This window comes from Nelumbo nucifera, chromosome 2 (genome assembly GCF_055504915.1).
Source record: "Nelumbo nucifera cultivar China Antique chromosome 2, China Antique-T2T, whole genome shotgun sequence".
Classification (NCBI taxonomy): Eukaryota; Viridiplantae; Streptophyta; class Magnoliopsida; order Proteales; family Nelumbonaceae; genus Nelumbo; species Nelumbo nucifera.
In genome coordinates this window covers 16598714-16613243 of record NC_142650.1, presented here as the reverse complement: position 1 = coordinate 16613243, position 14530 = coordinate 16598714, and the positions used below count along the sequence as shown (strand labels likewise).

Sequence of the window (14530 nt, the reverse complement as noted above, 5' to 3'; positions counted from 1 at the left end):
TCCCATCAAATGGTTAAGAATATGGACAAAATTTTCTCTAAACTGTTTATCACAGTAACAGAGATTTAGTGCAGTTACCTATAGAAGTGGTTCGGTGGGGTTGAAGCAGAGATGTATACGAAATGAGATGTCATAATTTTAGTGGGAAGTTACCTGTGATTCGTCACTGTGTACTATTCAAACAAGACTCCTGCAGATTTCTTGTTAATGCTGCCCAAAATTCACTCTTTACGGTTTCTTAGCAAATCTCTTCTCTCAATGCCGCCCAAAGAAGAAACACTTCTCACTTTACTAAAAATTGGTTGTTAATAGCGTGTGGATTTGAAAAGGCTGAAGTTTCCTTTTTTCGTTTAGCCTCTTTCCTGGTTCGACTAGGCAGTCAATTTTTCTATTTTATCTCCACCCTTTTTTTTTATTTTTAACATATCAAAAAAAGGAAATTGAAGACTAACACCCCTAACCTTGCCGTTAGAACACATTTGCACATGTGAATTGAGAATGCATGTGGAGTAGGACTTGGCTGAATCTCATTGAAAATGTACCACGTCCCACACCATACCAAGTGCAGAAAATCCGGGTTCTAGACCAAATAGAACCCAACTTTTAATCAGGGTAATTTTGATCTTTTTAGATTTTATGATTTAAACAATTTAAAATAATATGGGCATTTCAGTAAGTTTACAATAATCTATAATGTAAGTTAACGGAAGTGGACGTAAGTATTTATTTCTGAAAGTTCAGGGTACTTAAGTGTTGCATTAAAAAATTCATAATACTCAAGTATTATGATCCAAAATACATGGTATCTGTAATTTATTTATATTATCTTGTTTATATATATATATATAACAAATCAGATATCATTCTAGACATAATATGCCCTACTCTCAAATGCGAAAGAGAGTAGAGGATTAGGGAGGATTTTACATTTTTATATGAGAAGAAGATGTTGATTACGAGAATCTTTTAAGAGGGCATGAGTTAGGACTTAGGAGGTTTGGGGAGGGTAGAGGGGTCTAGAATTTACAAAATCCGCCAACACAATTTACCTCTTTCAAAGCTTAGTTGACGCGTGGCAGATTGGTTGTTAGCGCGTTTGTCCATCTCGTCCCAGTCCTCATCCGGTCATCCCTTATTATTAAATTAAGGGTTAAGTAGACCCTTCAGTTGTCACCCTCGCGTGCTGGAAACACAAGGGTAGTTTTGACTTTTGAAATAAAAAACCCTGGACCCAACGGCAATACACATAATATAATTCCTAATGGATGGAGGTCAATTATGTAAATCAGTTGTAAATTATAGGGCGTGTAGTTTTATAAAAACTTAAGTTTTAGTGAATATGTAAAAATATAAGGATATAAGTAAACGAGAAGAATAGAAACAATTCGAAAATGAGCAAAGGAGAAAAGGGAAGTAACAAACTGCCATCGCTGGATAAACGTCATAGAGGAATAAAAGACGAGTGCGGACTGCAGCAGATCCTACCGGTCCTTTTCTCCTCCTCTTCGTCTCCTCCCCGCAAAGAAATCCCAGCCCGACAGATAGTGTGGTGAGATAATTAAGAGACATTTCTAGGGTTTTCGCTTTCTAGGGTTTTCGATTTTTTTTTTTTCCTCAGAGTGTGAGACAGGGAGAGATGGAAGGTCCGAGCAATGGTGGAATGTTGTACCACGAGGTGCAAGAATCGAAGCTCTGTGCAGTGCATTGCGTGAATACGGTGTTACAGGGACCATTCTTCTCCGAGTTCGATCTGGCCGCTCTTGCCTCCGATCTTGATCGCAAGGAGCGCCAGATGATGCTTGAAGGTGGTGCCGTTTCTGACGATTTTCTCCGCTTCGATTCTGAGGAGTCGCATAATGTCTCCATGGATGGTGATTTCAGCATCCAGGTTAGGTTATTATAACCAAAATGTTCCTTTCTTGTTATTTTCAATATCTTAAACGTAGATTTTTTTATCGTTTTTCTGTTCTTTTTTGGCTTCAGTTCTTGTTCACGAATTCCTCTATCAGATTGTTTTTGCTTCGTAACCAATTTGGGGCTTGAAACTTTTGTTCTCCCTCCAAATTCTCCAAACTTTGGATTTTAATCGGTTTCAGAATGGGGAAGAATCTGTTAGAAAAATAAAGTGTAGACAAAATGCAAACCAGTTGATTGCTTTGGTTTCGGCAGATTATGGAAATATAAAATGAACAAAATTGATATTTATATGGAAGAAGCTTCTGACACTAGTTTCGGATATGGAGTGGCGGGTGGTAAGACATGCTTTTCTTCCAAAAACGTGGAAGGGGAAGCACTTTTTTTTCTTTCCATTTTCGAAGTCAAGGCATGCCCTTCAGTTGTTGAGACTCAAAACACATCCATCATCACATAAACTCTACAGAAAAAAAAAAAACGTTCTTCTAGTTTCTAGTTACAGGTATTTAATTTCAGTCCCATGCTAGTGAAAAGTTAAGGTCGATAATTGATTAGTCACCTATCCATAAAAAAAAGGGATTTTTGGACTGCAATCCCCCTCAGAAATCTGAATTGCATTTTCAGAGCGAGTTCAACAGTTGATTGGTAGCATTTATTTATTCAAAGATGAGTGTTGTGTTTTATCCCAAAATTTATTTTCTATTGATACTGAGTTAAAGATTGAGATGGCCCAACAACCAATAATAGGTTTTGCGGAGAATAAAATTTATTCAACCTTGGCTGATAAAATAGGCAACTTCTTGGTTGTTAAACGTATAACTTAAGTTGAAATAGGAGAAAGATAATATTAAAATGTTATCAAGCGACCATTTCCTATCAAAAAAGAAAAAGAAAATGTTACCAAGTGCACCGATAAAAAAGCATTACAAGAGTATCAATATTTATTTATTTGGTCGAGTCTTTGTATTGAGGTGTGTTGATGAAGCTTAGCTCTGATTGCAACACTTATTTTGGACATGGGGCATGGGGTATATTTCTTCTGGATCTATGATTTGAGACATGGTTCTAGGGATGATCAGAAATTTAGGCATGGAGCTCAAAAGCTTGTAATTAAAATACCCCACGCGTTTAGTAAGGAAAATAGGGGTATTAAGTACGTTTTTAGTTCTGCTCCTTCTAAATAATAGGTTTCATGCGTGACCATATGACACCTCCATCCAGTCAAATGTCATATGGTCTTTTGAGGATTTTCACTATACATTTGTTTGTTTTCTTACTTATTCTTGTTTATCTCCTGGACAGTGCTTGGTTTTGTGCTCTGCAGAAGCTAAAGCCTGAAACTCTAAACCCAATGTATATGCCTTATGACATTACATGTGGGTCTTGTACCATAATACTGTGGAGCCCAAGCCTGACCTGGAAGTAGAGTAAAATGCTAACTCGGGCCTGCCTGAGTTGCACCCTGAACTCCTGCTGCTCGTCCTCGTTTTTCCTCATTTTCTGGTTAATTGGCTCCTTTATTGAGCTTCATTTGCATGTTTAAGAACTATTTTCAGCTTGAACCTCCTTTCAAACAAAACCTTCAATAGGATTGTTACTTGTATCCTTTTAATTGCTAACGTCGTAAACTCAGGAAGCTTGTTTTTTTGTTACATTTGGTGATTTAAATGCTTTTGGTAGAATGTGCATGCTATACAATACTCACATTTCATACCCTCTTGTAACTTTTTGTTGAGGATGTTTTGCCATCTTTATAGTAATACAAAATATTTTTACCAGTTATAAAAAAGGTACTTTTATTGGGTGGAGGGAGGATTAGGTTACATCAAACATGTACTCTTGCATCCTGAGATTCCATATGACCAAAAAAGTGATGCTTTGAAGCTTGAATCTATTATGGGGAGGTGATAGATGTTTGTGCGTTATAAAAAAGTGATGTTTTGAAGTTTGAATCTATTAGGGGGGGGGGGGGGGGGGGTGATAGATGTTTTTGCGCTATAATTCTTTGACTGGAATAGGTGTGATGGTTATTCAAATTATACAATGTGTGAAGAATTGAGAGGAGACTGAACTTGGAGTTCCTTTTAGTATGTATACAGTTTGTCATGCCTTCAACTACAGAGATGTGATGGGGATTTAGCCCATAAATGTCATGTTCTTAATGATATTTTTGACACAGAGTAACTGTTGCTTCCGGAAACAAATAGAGACACCAGGAATATAAAAAATACAAAATATCTAAAATGAGGAACTTAAAATATCTATAGCAACTGTTTTAAAAGAGTATTTGAATATTGCTTCTTTCTCTTGATGTCCACCCTTGGTTGCCTAATATCACCAAATGCCAAGGACTTTGTGAAGCATACTATGTTCTTGGGCAGGCAGCAAGCTAATACTCATGGATTATAGTACAGAAAGCAATAGGATTCCCAATTAAATTTGAGAATACTGTTTGCATAACTTTTCCCTTCTTTATCTTCTCCCTTTATTGATGATAATTGCACATTGTTACCTTCAAACTTCATGCTTAGCTTGGAAAAATGGTGTTATTTGCTTGCAGGTTCTACAGAAGGCTTTGGAGGTCTGGGATCTGCAAGTAATCCCCCTTGACTGCCCAGTTGCAGAGCCTGCTCAAGTTGACCCTGAGCTGGAGAATGCATTTATCTGTCACTTGCAGGATCATTGGTTTTGCATCAGGAAAGTAGATGGAGAATGGTATAACTTTGACAGTCTCTATGCAGCTCCTGAACACCTCTCCAAGTTCTATCTTTCAGCCTACCTTGATTCTTTGAAGGGCTTTGGCTGGAGCATTTTCCTGGTGAGGGGAAACTTCCCAAAGGAGTTCCCTATCTCATCATCAGAAGCTTCTAATGGTTTTGGACAATGGCTCTCACCTGAAGATGCTCAAAGGATAACAAGATCTTGCAACATGGCTCATTCTGCTCCTAACAGAACTAACATGTCCCAACCAAGCTCTGACCCTTCTCTGACATTCAGGGAAGATGAGGGACTTTCTGACATGGAAGATGAAGATTTGAAGGCTGCTATTGCTGCCAGCTTGCTGGATTCTATTCCAGCTAGTGCTGAAAGCAACACTCCTAAAGACAAGGATCAATAAAGCCGTTGAATACATGCAGAAGAAACAATTGCATCTGAGACTCCATTCCCCAACAGCACAGAAACTTGTCTGTTTTCAACTGAAAAAAAAAATGTTTATTTGGATGGAGAGTATAATCCAAATCTTACCACTGTGCAGCATGCGTTTATCTTGTATTCGTTAATGTTCAAAGTTACAAAGGCTTCTGTAATAAAAATGTTCTAAAGGTCGTCATAACAGTTGTTATATAACATTTGGGAGTTGTGAATTGTTGGAGATCCAACTAGGTGTGATGATCTGGAGTTATGGACTTTGTTTTAGCCTCTTAAAAAAGAGTGGGAGGAAGGAGAGAAAGTTAGGTCAGGTTTAGGACCAATCTTAAGCATGAACCTGAGGTTCAAAGTATGGAGACTCTTGATGTGAAAAAATTGTGTAAATTACTAAATTGTGTATCGAAAGCTCTTTTTTTAATCATCAGTGTAAGGGGACGGGCTGTGCATGCGTTCTAAGAAAATGTCTAACTAGATACAGCCACCACAGGAGAGAGATGGAGCTCGATTCTCTGCAGTATGTCATGTGCTCAGCAGCTGAGGAATGAGTTGAACACCTGTTTAACCGTTGGAAGGTGTCAAGCTTACTACAGGTGAAGTTTATGGGCATTTTCAGTTTTTTACACAGTTGAAATCCGAGAGGCGTCATTAAGAGAGGAAGTAATCAGGGTGCATTGGAACATCTCCCGTGAATAATAATAAATAAATACGGGAGATGTTCCTTTTTTTCTTCATGAGAATATGGAGCTATGATGACCGAGTGGCCACTTCATTTGATTTTCCCTTTTTATCTTCACAAATTTTCCTTCACGTGTCACTTCCTATGTTTATGTTTTTAAGATATGTATTCATTATTTCTCTGTTTTCCAATTGTTCCTTCCTATGTAATCTACTTCATTATTTTATTTGTTTTCCAATTGTACGTTTCAACCAGATGTTTTCTTCTCTAATATTATGATTATTTTTTTTCCAAGCTATGTGTTTGGTATTTAGTTTCTTTCGTACCTTTGTATGCAATGTTTTCCCCTCTAGTGTGTCTGCCTTCTCAAAATTCTTTCATATGTTTCTGTTGCTTTTTTTTTTCCCGCTTTGCTTTTCAAATCTGAATTGCACACTCAATTTTCATGAGATCCAAGATATTGTAGCATCTTTCATGGGACAACCTTGCTGAAATGGTAAACATTCAAATTTAATTTAACTCCTACAATTTGTGTCCATTAAAGAAGTGTGTGGGTTTTATTTAACTCCTGCAATTTCCTAAGCTCCAATGTTTATCATTTAATTTAACTACTGAAATGATAAACATTCAAATAAAATTGTGATCAATTAATTATTGATTATTGTGTGGGTTTTATTTAAAAAATCAATGTTTTTATTTTGACGTAAACAATTTATTTTTGGTTTAATAACACAGTTTATTTTTTCTTTGACAATTTATTTATTTTTCATGACTTCAGCCACATAAATGTAGTACACTTATCTCAATGACCCCTAATGCCATATAGTTCTAATAATTAATAATAATTATAGACAAAGCAGACAAGAAGGTGTATTTGTCGCTAAGGAATGTTTGTCAAGATTTTATCCAGTCCATTACCTAGAATAACTGATCATGGGGGCAATCCAACTTGATATCTGTCGTCCCACAGTCCCACTGTTCTACTTGATGTATTTCAAAAGATATTGTTGTCACTTTAACTGTTACTTAATATATTTTGAAAGGTATTACTAAAAGATATTGAGGTTCAAGTGTTCAACCCTTAAATAAGCTCTGGCAGCTTTACTGTCATACGTTGATGTCAACTTACAACTTAAGCTTACGTATGTCTAAAGCAATCTTCACCTTTTTTTTTTTTGAATTATTTGTTGTGCCTTTGGGTTTGTACATTAATCTGTTTATGCTTCTCTTCTCTCGATCTTTATCTTGGTTTTGCAGAACAAATGGAGGATACCGATAGTGAACTTGTCTTCCTGATATCTTTTAAACAAGTTCTAAACGACCTTTCTGATTACCTTAAACTACCTCGGCCACATTTGAAAGTAGAGAGGGCTCCTTATGGATGCATTGGGCACATGGTTTTCAAAACCGGATAGAACTGGAAAATTGGGAATTGATCATTTGACTGGTTTTATTTTTCTCTAAAATCGTTGATTTTGATCAGCAAACTGTTGAATCGGCTGATTAATCGTTCGAACGGTTTTAACCATTTTTTTAATTTTTATTTTTTTGTTAAAACGGGCTGGCCATTCAGATCTAACAATCGGACCGTTCGAACCGTAACCGGACCCCTGACCGTCCGGTTCAGTTTTAATCTTTGTTAAAGATGGTGGTGAATGGGTATTCAATTCTCTGGGTATCAATATCAGACAAAGAAAGTTGCAGAAGAATATGCGTGTAAGACAGCTATAAACAAGTTAAAAGAAATATATGCAATTAAAATTGAGGATATTAACTATGTAGATTATAAATATTATGCTGGCAACAAGGCTTCCCCGTCTATGGCGCAAAGTTCAGTCTGGGCTAAAATTTTGATGTTTCTTCTTAATGTTTTGTTTTGGGTGTTCCACTTGCACATATGGCTCCTTTAAATGTGTCATTGATGATTTCCAAAACTATCATGTATTTAGCTACTCATATGAAGTTATGATAGAAAGTTTCCAGTTTGCTATATTCTGCGGAATTTCCAAAGTTATATTTAACTTTGAAGGTGGTTGTGCTACTTTGCCATATTCTATACTCTTTTCTCAATTGCAAAAATATCCTGAATCATTATTCGGAGTTCTCAGTAATTTTCTCTTCAAGATCGACAAACAAGGCGGCTCATGCCTTGACTCGTTTTGGTTTGTCGTGTAACTCGCCTTATATACCTGGTCTTCTGTTCCAATGTTTTTAAAGAAAATTGTAAATGATGAATTTACTGAGTTTTCTTTAAATGATGAATTTAAAGAAAATTCTATACCTTAATTTTTATCAAAATCAAAAAAAAAAAGTAGAATGTTTTTATATCTCCCTTCATATTATATCGAACCATTATTTCTTTTGCCCAATTCCCACCAAAACTACGTAATGATAATACCAAATGCATTAGGTTGCATAGAACCAAACTAGTGATTTTGATAACACATTATTTGGGAATGTGAATCAATTAGTTATGCAAATTATTAAACAAGACCGAATTTAATAATTAAAAAAAAAAGCATAAATTCCCTAGATAGTCAGTCATGCATGCAACTCCAGCAATATTCCAACTTAATAGTTAATTCTTTAAAGTTGTCATTACACACACACAAAATAAATAATATTCAAAAATCTATGAATGAATTTGTAGGTTCTCAAAAAAAGAAGGTAGTTCCTCAACAAGCCAAGTTGAACACTCATCACCAACCCACTAATTATCTTCTTCAGTTGTTGGACTAATATATCTTATTGAACTCTTTTAACAATAGACACTAAGACTACATCTACATGCAACACATTTAATTTATGTTATCACTTGTTTTGCTTTATTATTATTTTTGCAAGGTCACACGCCCATTAGTATGTTATAACACCTGCTTTTTTTAGGAATTGTTTATAAAATAAAATTCCTTGTCTTTTGGGCTTGGGGCAAGGCGGGCAATGTCCTCTCCTCTCTGTATCTTTTTAATAAAATTTTTAAGTTGACTGCTCTTCCATCTGAATTCTGGAATAAAGTTTGAGGCTTAAAAAAATGGTTTCAAATAGAACTTATAAATTTATATCCCCACTGTAGAATGCCTTTCAGGCTTTTACTTGTTTATGTCATTATTAGGGAGATACTTCCTTACCTTATACAAAAAAAATAAATAAATAAAGATGATTAACCGGAGGGGCGTTTTCGTTATTACAACAAGTGAAGAGTGGAATAATCCCTGCACTGACCGTTGTTATGGTTATAGTCTCGGGCTTCTGCTTCTTAGTTACCCTTTCACATGCTCACGAGTCATGAGTCATGACCCCCCATCCCTCTGAAGCCAATGCAGCGGCTTTTGGGGTCTCTACGCCGGACCTTTTCTTCATGGCAGCAGCAACCTTTTGCAGAGAAACTCCGCATACTGTCCATGGATGGCCGCCTTGACGAGGCAATTCGATTCCTTCGCCACCCCCCTGGCGCCGCCCGCCTCCCGTTGACTTCTCAAGTATACATCCCGCTTATCCGAGCATGCATTAAACTCAAAGCATGTGCCCAAGGCAGAGAGATTCATAAACACATTATGGAGAGTGGGTTCGAGTCTGATGTAGTTCTACAGAATAATCTAATGATGATGTATGCTAAATGCAGGAATCTCGAGTGCACCCGCCAAATATTCGAGGGAATGACTGAAAGAAATCTGTTCTCTTGGACTGCAATTATAGGGGCTTACTGCAATTCTGGCGAAGCAGACAAAGCATTTGATCTTTACAAGAAGATGATTACAGAAGGATTTCGAGCAGATCAGTTCCTTTATCCTCTGATTTTGAAGTCCTGTGCAGGAATGAAGTCTTTAAGGGGAGGCCAACAGGTCCACGCAGATATTTTTAAGAGTGGTTTTCAGTGGGATGTTGTCATAACGAATTCTCTTATAAACATGTACTCGAAATCTGAAACTGTGGAAGATGCCAAGAGGGCTTTTGATGAAATGGTTACGAGAGATATTTTTACCTGGACTTCAATGCTTGTGGGCTACATTCAGATGGGCGATGGTCTACAAGCATTGAAACTTTTCAAAGAAATGATGCATTCAGCGGTTAGGCCGAATCCTGCTACTTTAGCAGGGATTTTGCCCCTCTTTTCTGATTTGGGAAGTTTCGAACTTGCAAAACAGATACATGGACTCATAGTCACAAGTGGGTTTGAGTATGATAAATTTGTTGGGACTGCTCTTATCGATGTTTATGCAAACTGTGGGGGTTTGGGGTATGGCAGGCTCATCTTTAATAGAGTAAAAGACAAGGATATAGTGTGTTGGAACACTATGGTCAAGGGCTATGCTCAGATCAATCTATTTGAGGAGGCAGTTGAGTTGTTAAGATGCATGCACATAGATGGAAAATCTCCCAATATAACAACTTGGGATTGTATCATTCCACAGTATCTTGAAAGTGGATTATCAATTCAAAATATTCTCAACACACTTAACCAATTGGAACTTTCAGGTATTAGACCAAGTGAAATATCTCTAACATCATTATATCAGATATGTGAACGTGTAGAAGGTATCGAACAGGTAAGGGAGTTTCATTGGTACTTGAGTAGATGTGGTTACATGTCAGACAGTGCTGTGGCTTCATACCTTATAAGCATGTACTCGAAATTTGCGTGTGTTGAAGATGGTGAAAATGTTTTTGAAGGCATCAGTTCAAAGGAACTAGACTGTTGGAATTCGATGATTGCTTGCTATTCGTACAATGGATATGCCAGTAAGGCTTTTGAACTTTTCAATTCAATGCAGAAGGCTGGGATAGAACCCAGTACTCTCAGCTGGAACACAGTAATTGCTGGATTCATTGATGCTGGTGATTTCTGGGCTGCTTTGGATACATTTGCCACTATGAGGTGGACATATCAAAAGCCTGACCATACAATTTTCAGTGCTATTCTTCCAGTGGTTGGTCATCTTACTTGTCCTATGACAGGGAAGCAGTTACACAGTGTATTTCTCAGAAATGTCGGTGAGATGAACACATTGGTGTGCACAGCCTTCATTAACATGTATGGAAACTGTGGGTACATAGACTATTCCATAAGGATTTTTGAATCAATTGATGCTAAGGATTTGGCATCATGGAATTCAATCATCTCAGGTTTGGCAAAGAGTGGATTTCTTGATGAGGCTTCAAGAATCTTCAATGAAATGAAAATGACAGGAGTAGCAGGGAACATTATCACTTGGACTACGCTGGTTTCAGCTTATGCACGGCATGGGGAAGTTGATGAATGTCTGAAGCATTTCCGTGAACTTCAATTGGAAGGACTAAAGCCCAACTCCATCACCATCTCAAGCATTCTTCCTGCATGTTCACAGTCAGCTATTTTATCTCATGGAAAATCTATTCACTGCTATATCATAAGAAGTGGAATTGGCTATGAGGATCTATTTGTTGCCAATGCCCTCATAGACATGTTTGTTAAATGTGGATCCATGGAGTATGCAGAGCGAGTGTTTAGGGGGCTTCCTCGAAGAGACATTGTATCATGGAATACAATGATTCAGGGTTTTACAGTTCATGGAAAAGCCAATGCTGCTCTGTCCTTATTTTATCAAATGTTGGAAGAAGGTGTAGACCCTGACAGCATCACTTTCTTAGGGGTTCTATCAGCATGTAGTCAAGCTGGGTTGGCTGAGGAAGGATGGAGACAGTTTAATAACATGGATTCAAGATATGGGATTATTCCTACTGGGAAACACTACACCTGCATGGTTGATCTCCTGGGGCGTGTAGGCAATTTTGAAGATGTTAGAAATTTCATTGTTCAGATGCCATTGCAACCCACTGCAAGCCTTTGGGGTGCTCTCCTCTTAGCCTGTAAGACCCACCAGTATGTAGAGATGGCCGAGTATGCAGCCAACCACCTCATAGAACTACAGCCTCAGAACCCAGTGAACTATGTAACATTAATAGATATTTATGCTACTGCTGGGAGATGGAATGATGTCAATAGGGTGAGAAAGATGATGGTAGATAATGGTGTGAAGGAGTTGCCTGGTTGTAGTTGGATTGAGGTTGGCAACTCTATCCGTGCTTTCACAGAAGAGAACCAATTGAGCCAAGATGTGGATGAGGATTTAAATAGTGTATTGGTAGATTTATTAGTTGTGATAACAGATGAAGAATATACCACAGAGATAAGACAATCCCTTTTACTGGATTAGAGACAGAAGAGAACAGGAAAAACCAATCTACATTGAAAAAATGTCAACAGTATTGTGGAGACAAATGCAATGCCGTGACAATGTCATAACCCATCAGCTCAAGTCATAGTTTTCGCATTCCAAAAACGGACATATGGACTTTACCAGACTATTAAATCATTTTTTCAAATGTGGAATGTGAAGGACATGAGAAGGTAGAAGGAACTAACAAAGACGAAAGTTTTCATGATATTCCCACAACATAAGCTTAGAGGTGAGCCAGCTTTCAGCTTTGTGAAATAAAGAATTAAAATAAGTTACCATTATTTATGGACAAACAATCATCATTAAGATGTTTATCTAGTAAATTTGAGAGGTCCAATGCACCATTTTTACCCACCAGAGAGGCAGTTCATCAATTTAAGGTGTCACTGAATTGACAATCATTGTCAAAAGCTATATTCTTAATTCAGCATTTCTATAAAATGTTATATGAATAAATTTTGGTCTTAATATATTAATGGATAAGGTTTTACACATTGGGTTGAATGTGTTTTATGTAAGGGAAATGTCAGTTTTATAAAATTCACCATGGTCCAGATTGTTTATTCTAGAACTGTATACACCTTAATTTTATAGTTCTTTATAATGTTGCTGTCATCCTCTAGCTTAGTTGGCATAAATGCAATATGTTTAAAAAATCTATCTATCTAAGAAATCTCTCTCTCTCTCTCTCTCTATATATATATATATAGACGGTCCACATCACCTTGCTTCTCTTTGCTCCATTGCCCCAACTCTGCATTCTCCTTGACTCTCTCTCTCTCTTGTCCCCCTTCCCACCACTCCCAATTTGCCATCTCAACACCCTCTCTCTTCATTCCTCTCCCTTGAGTCCCTTCCCATTGGGTTCTCTCTCTCCCCCCACAACTCACGTCTCTCACTTTCTATAACAACCTAACTTCTTTCCTTAATTAGCTCAATATATGTTTTATCCTCTCCTTCACTTCTATCTCTAATTCCCCTTCTATTCTCTCCACTTTTCCATAAAAATAGTCATAATTTATTAAGATTTGGTTTTCCAAATCAAACAATATTTATATCTATACACGTGGTTTCAAGCAAAGAGAGGGGAATAAGGGGAACTCGATGTTTCCTATATATTCATGGCATCTTCCATTATTGTTAAATAATCCATTAGTAATGAAAATTATTAAAAATTTCTGGAAAATGTTCTACCAAAAACTATGAAATAATTACTTCATAAATAATCCATTATTTAACAAATATTAAATAATTTAATAATCTACCAAAAATTAATAAACAATCCAGTATTTAATATTTTTTTGTTATTAATAAACAATCCATTATTTTTCAACATTTAGTGTAATTTACATTAATAATTGTAATTTAATAAATTTTCATTAAATTCTTACAATAATAATTTATTGATAAAAGATATTACTAATTTGCATTATTTAATAATTTTTATAAAATCAATAATTACAGTTAACAATTATCAAATAATTTAGGGAACTCTTTAACTAATTATCCATAATTATTTTTTAAATAAGTAATTAAAAAAATAAGAAATTAATCTATGAAAAAAATATTCTCCAAAACTATTTAAATAATAATCCATTATTATTCTTCAACTAGATAATGATTAAAAAAAATTAGGAAATTAATCTATCAGAATTTTTTCATAATTATTTAAATAACAATCCATTATTATTATTATTATTGTTATTATTATTATTATTATTATTATTATTATTTCAATAAATAATTATTAAATAATTTAGGAAAATTGTTAAGTCTATCAACACCAATCTAGACCACTTGGTTGACTTCGATCATACCTGGTTTTTCATTAATTAACATCAAATGGTTTACTTTTAATTAAAAATAATATAATTTACCATAATTATATTAATTTACTATAATTACATTTACTTTGATTAATAGTACATAATTTTGGCTTAAAAATTTTTTTTGGAAATTATCATAAAATATTATAATTTATTGTTACTTAATTTACTGCAAGTTAATTAGTTATAGAAAATTATTAGGATTGTAGGGATGTCAATTTTCCCTATAAAACTGGGGCCCTAGCTTGCCCTGCCCCGAACGGGGCAAGTTTTCTCAAATCTTAAATGGGAACGGGGCAAAGACAGGGTGGGGACAGGGAAAATATTTTTGCCCCAAATTAGGGATGGGGTTATATTGATTTTTAAAATATTTCCAAACTTTTCTTATAATCCTAGGATCCCATAATTTCATTTACAAAATACCCCCAAATTGTCACAATTCAATTTGTAAAATACCCCCAAATTCCCATAATCCTATTTGTAAAATATCTATAAATTAATTTTTTTTAGGTGGTTGCCTCAGGGTGGGAAAATTTTGAGGATTTTCCATCCTGACGGGGAATGGGTGTCTTGCCCCGAACCCGCCCCGCCATTGGGGTCAGGGCGGGGATGGAGTTAAGTGTCTTAACTTACGGGGCGAGTCACAAAGAGGGGTGCCCCATCCCGTGCATCACATTAATGCATTCGGTGCACTATATTCCAGGTTTAAAATATAGATAAAATACATCGGATACATGGAGTTTTGT

At 36.0% G+C, this 14530-nt stretch overlaps 2 protein-coding genes across 3 annotated transcripts; both read left to right on the top strand.

Annotated features, from left to right (window-relative positions):
* The first annotated feature begins 1275 nt into the window (after window positions 1-1275).
* On the top strand, window positions 1276-5525 carry LOC104597023 (ataxin-3 homolog). Its single transcript, XM_010258401.3, has 2 exons — window positions 1276-1888; window positions 4475-5525. Exons 1-2 carry the CDS (start codon window positions 1637-1639, stop codon window positions 5030-5032), a joined length of 810 nt encoding a protein of 269 aa, XP_010256703.1. The 5' UTR covers window positions 1276-1636; the 3' UTR covers window positions 5033-5525.
* Window positions 5526-8627: 3102 nt separating this feature from the next.
* LOC104597024 (pentatricopeptide repeat-containing protein At1g20230-like) lies at window positions 8628-12414 on the top strand. 2 transcript variants are annotated; one of them, XM_010258403.3, is made up of 2 exons: window positions 9082-9219; window positions 9363-12414. In XM_010258403.3, exon 2 carries the CDS (start codon window positions 9397-9399, stop codon window positions 11932-11934), a length of 2538 nt encoding a protein of 845 aa, XP_010256705.1. In that variant the 5' UTR covers window positions 9082-9219; window positions 9363-9396; the 3' UTR covers window positions 11935-12414. The 2 variants fall into 2 exon arrangements, with proteins under 2 accessions (XP_088753422.1, XP_010256705.1); XM_088897296.1 differs by having other exon boundaries at window positions 8628-12414.
* The last annotated feature ends 2116 nt before the right edge of the window (window positions 12415-14530 follow it).

Bases quoted from the DNA above. Each gene is read 5' to 3' on its own strand.
- LOC104597023 (XM_010258401.3), top strand. From the start codon at position 1,637: ATGGAAGGTCCGAGCAATGGTGGAATGTTGTACCACGAGGTGCAAGAA. The intron at 1,889-4,474 runs GTTAGGTTATTA...ATTTGCTTGCAG, and splicing joins ATGGTGATTTCAGCATCCAG to GTTCTACAGAAGGCTTTGGA.
- LOC104597024 (XM_088897296.1), top strand. From the start codon at position 9,058: ATGCAGCGGCTTTTGGGGTCTCTACGCCGGACCTTTTCTTCATGGCAG.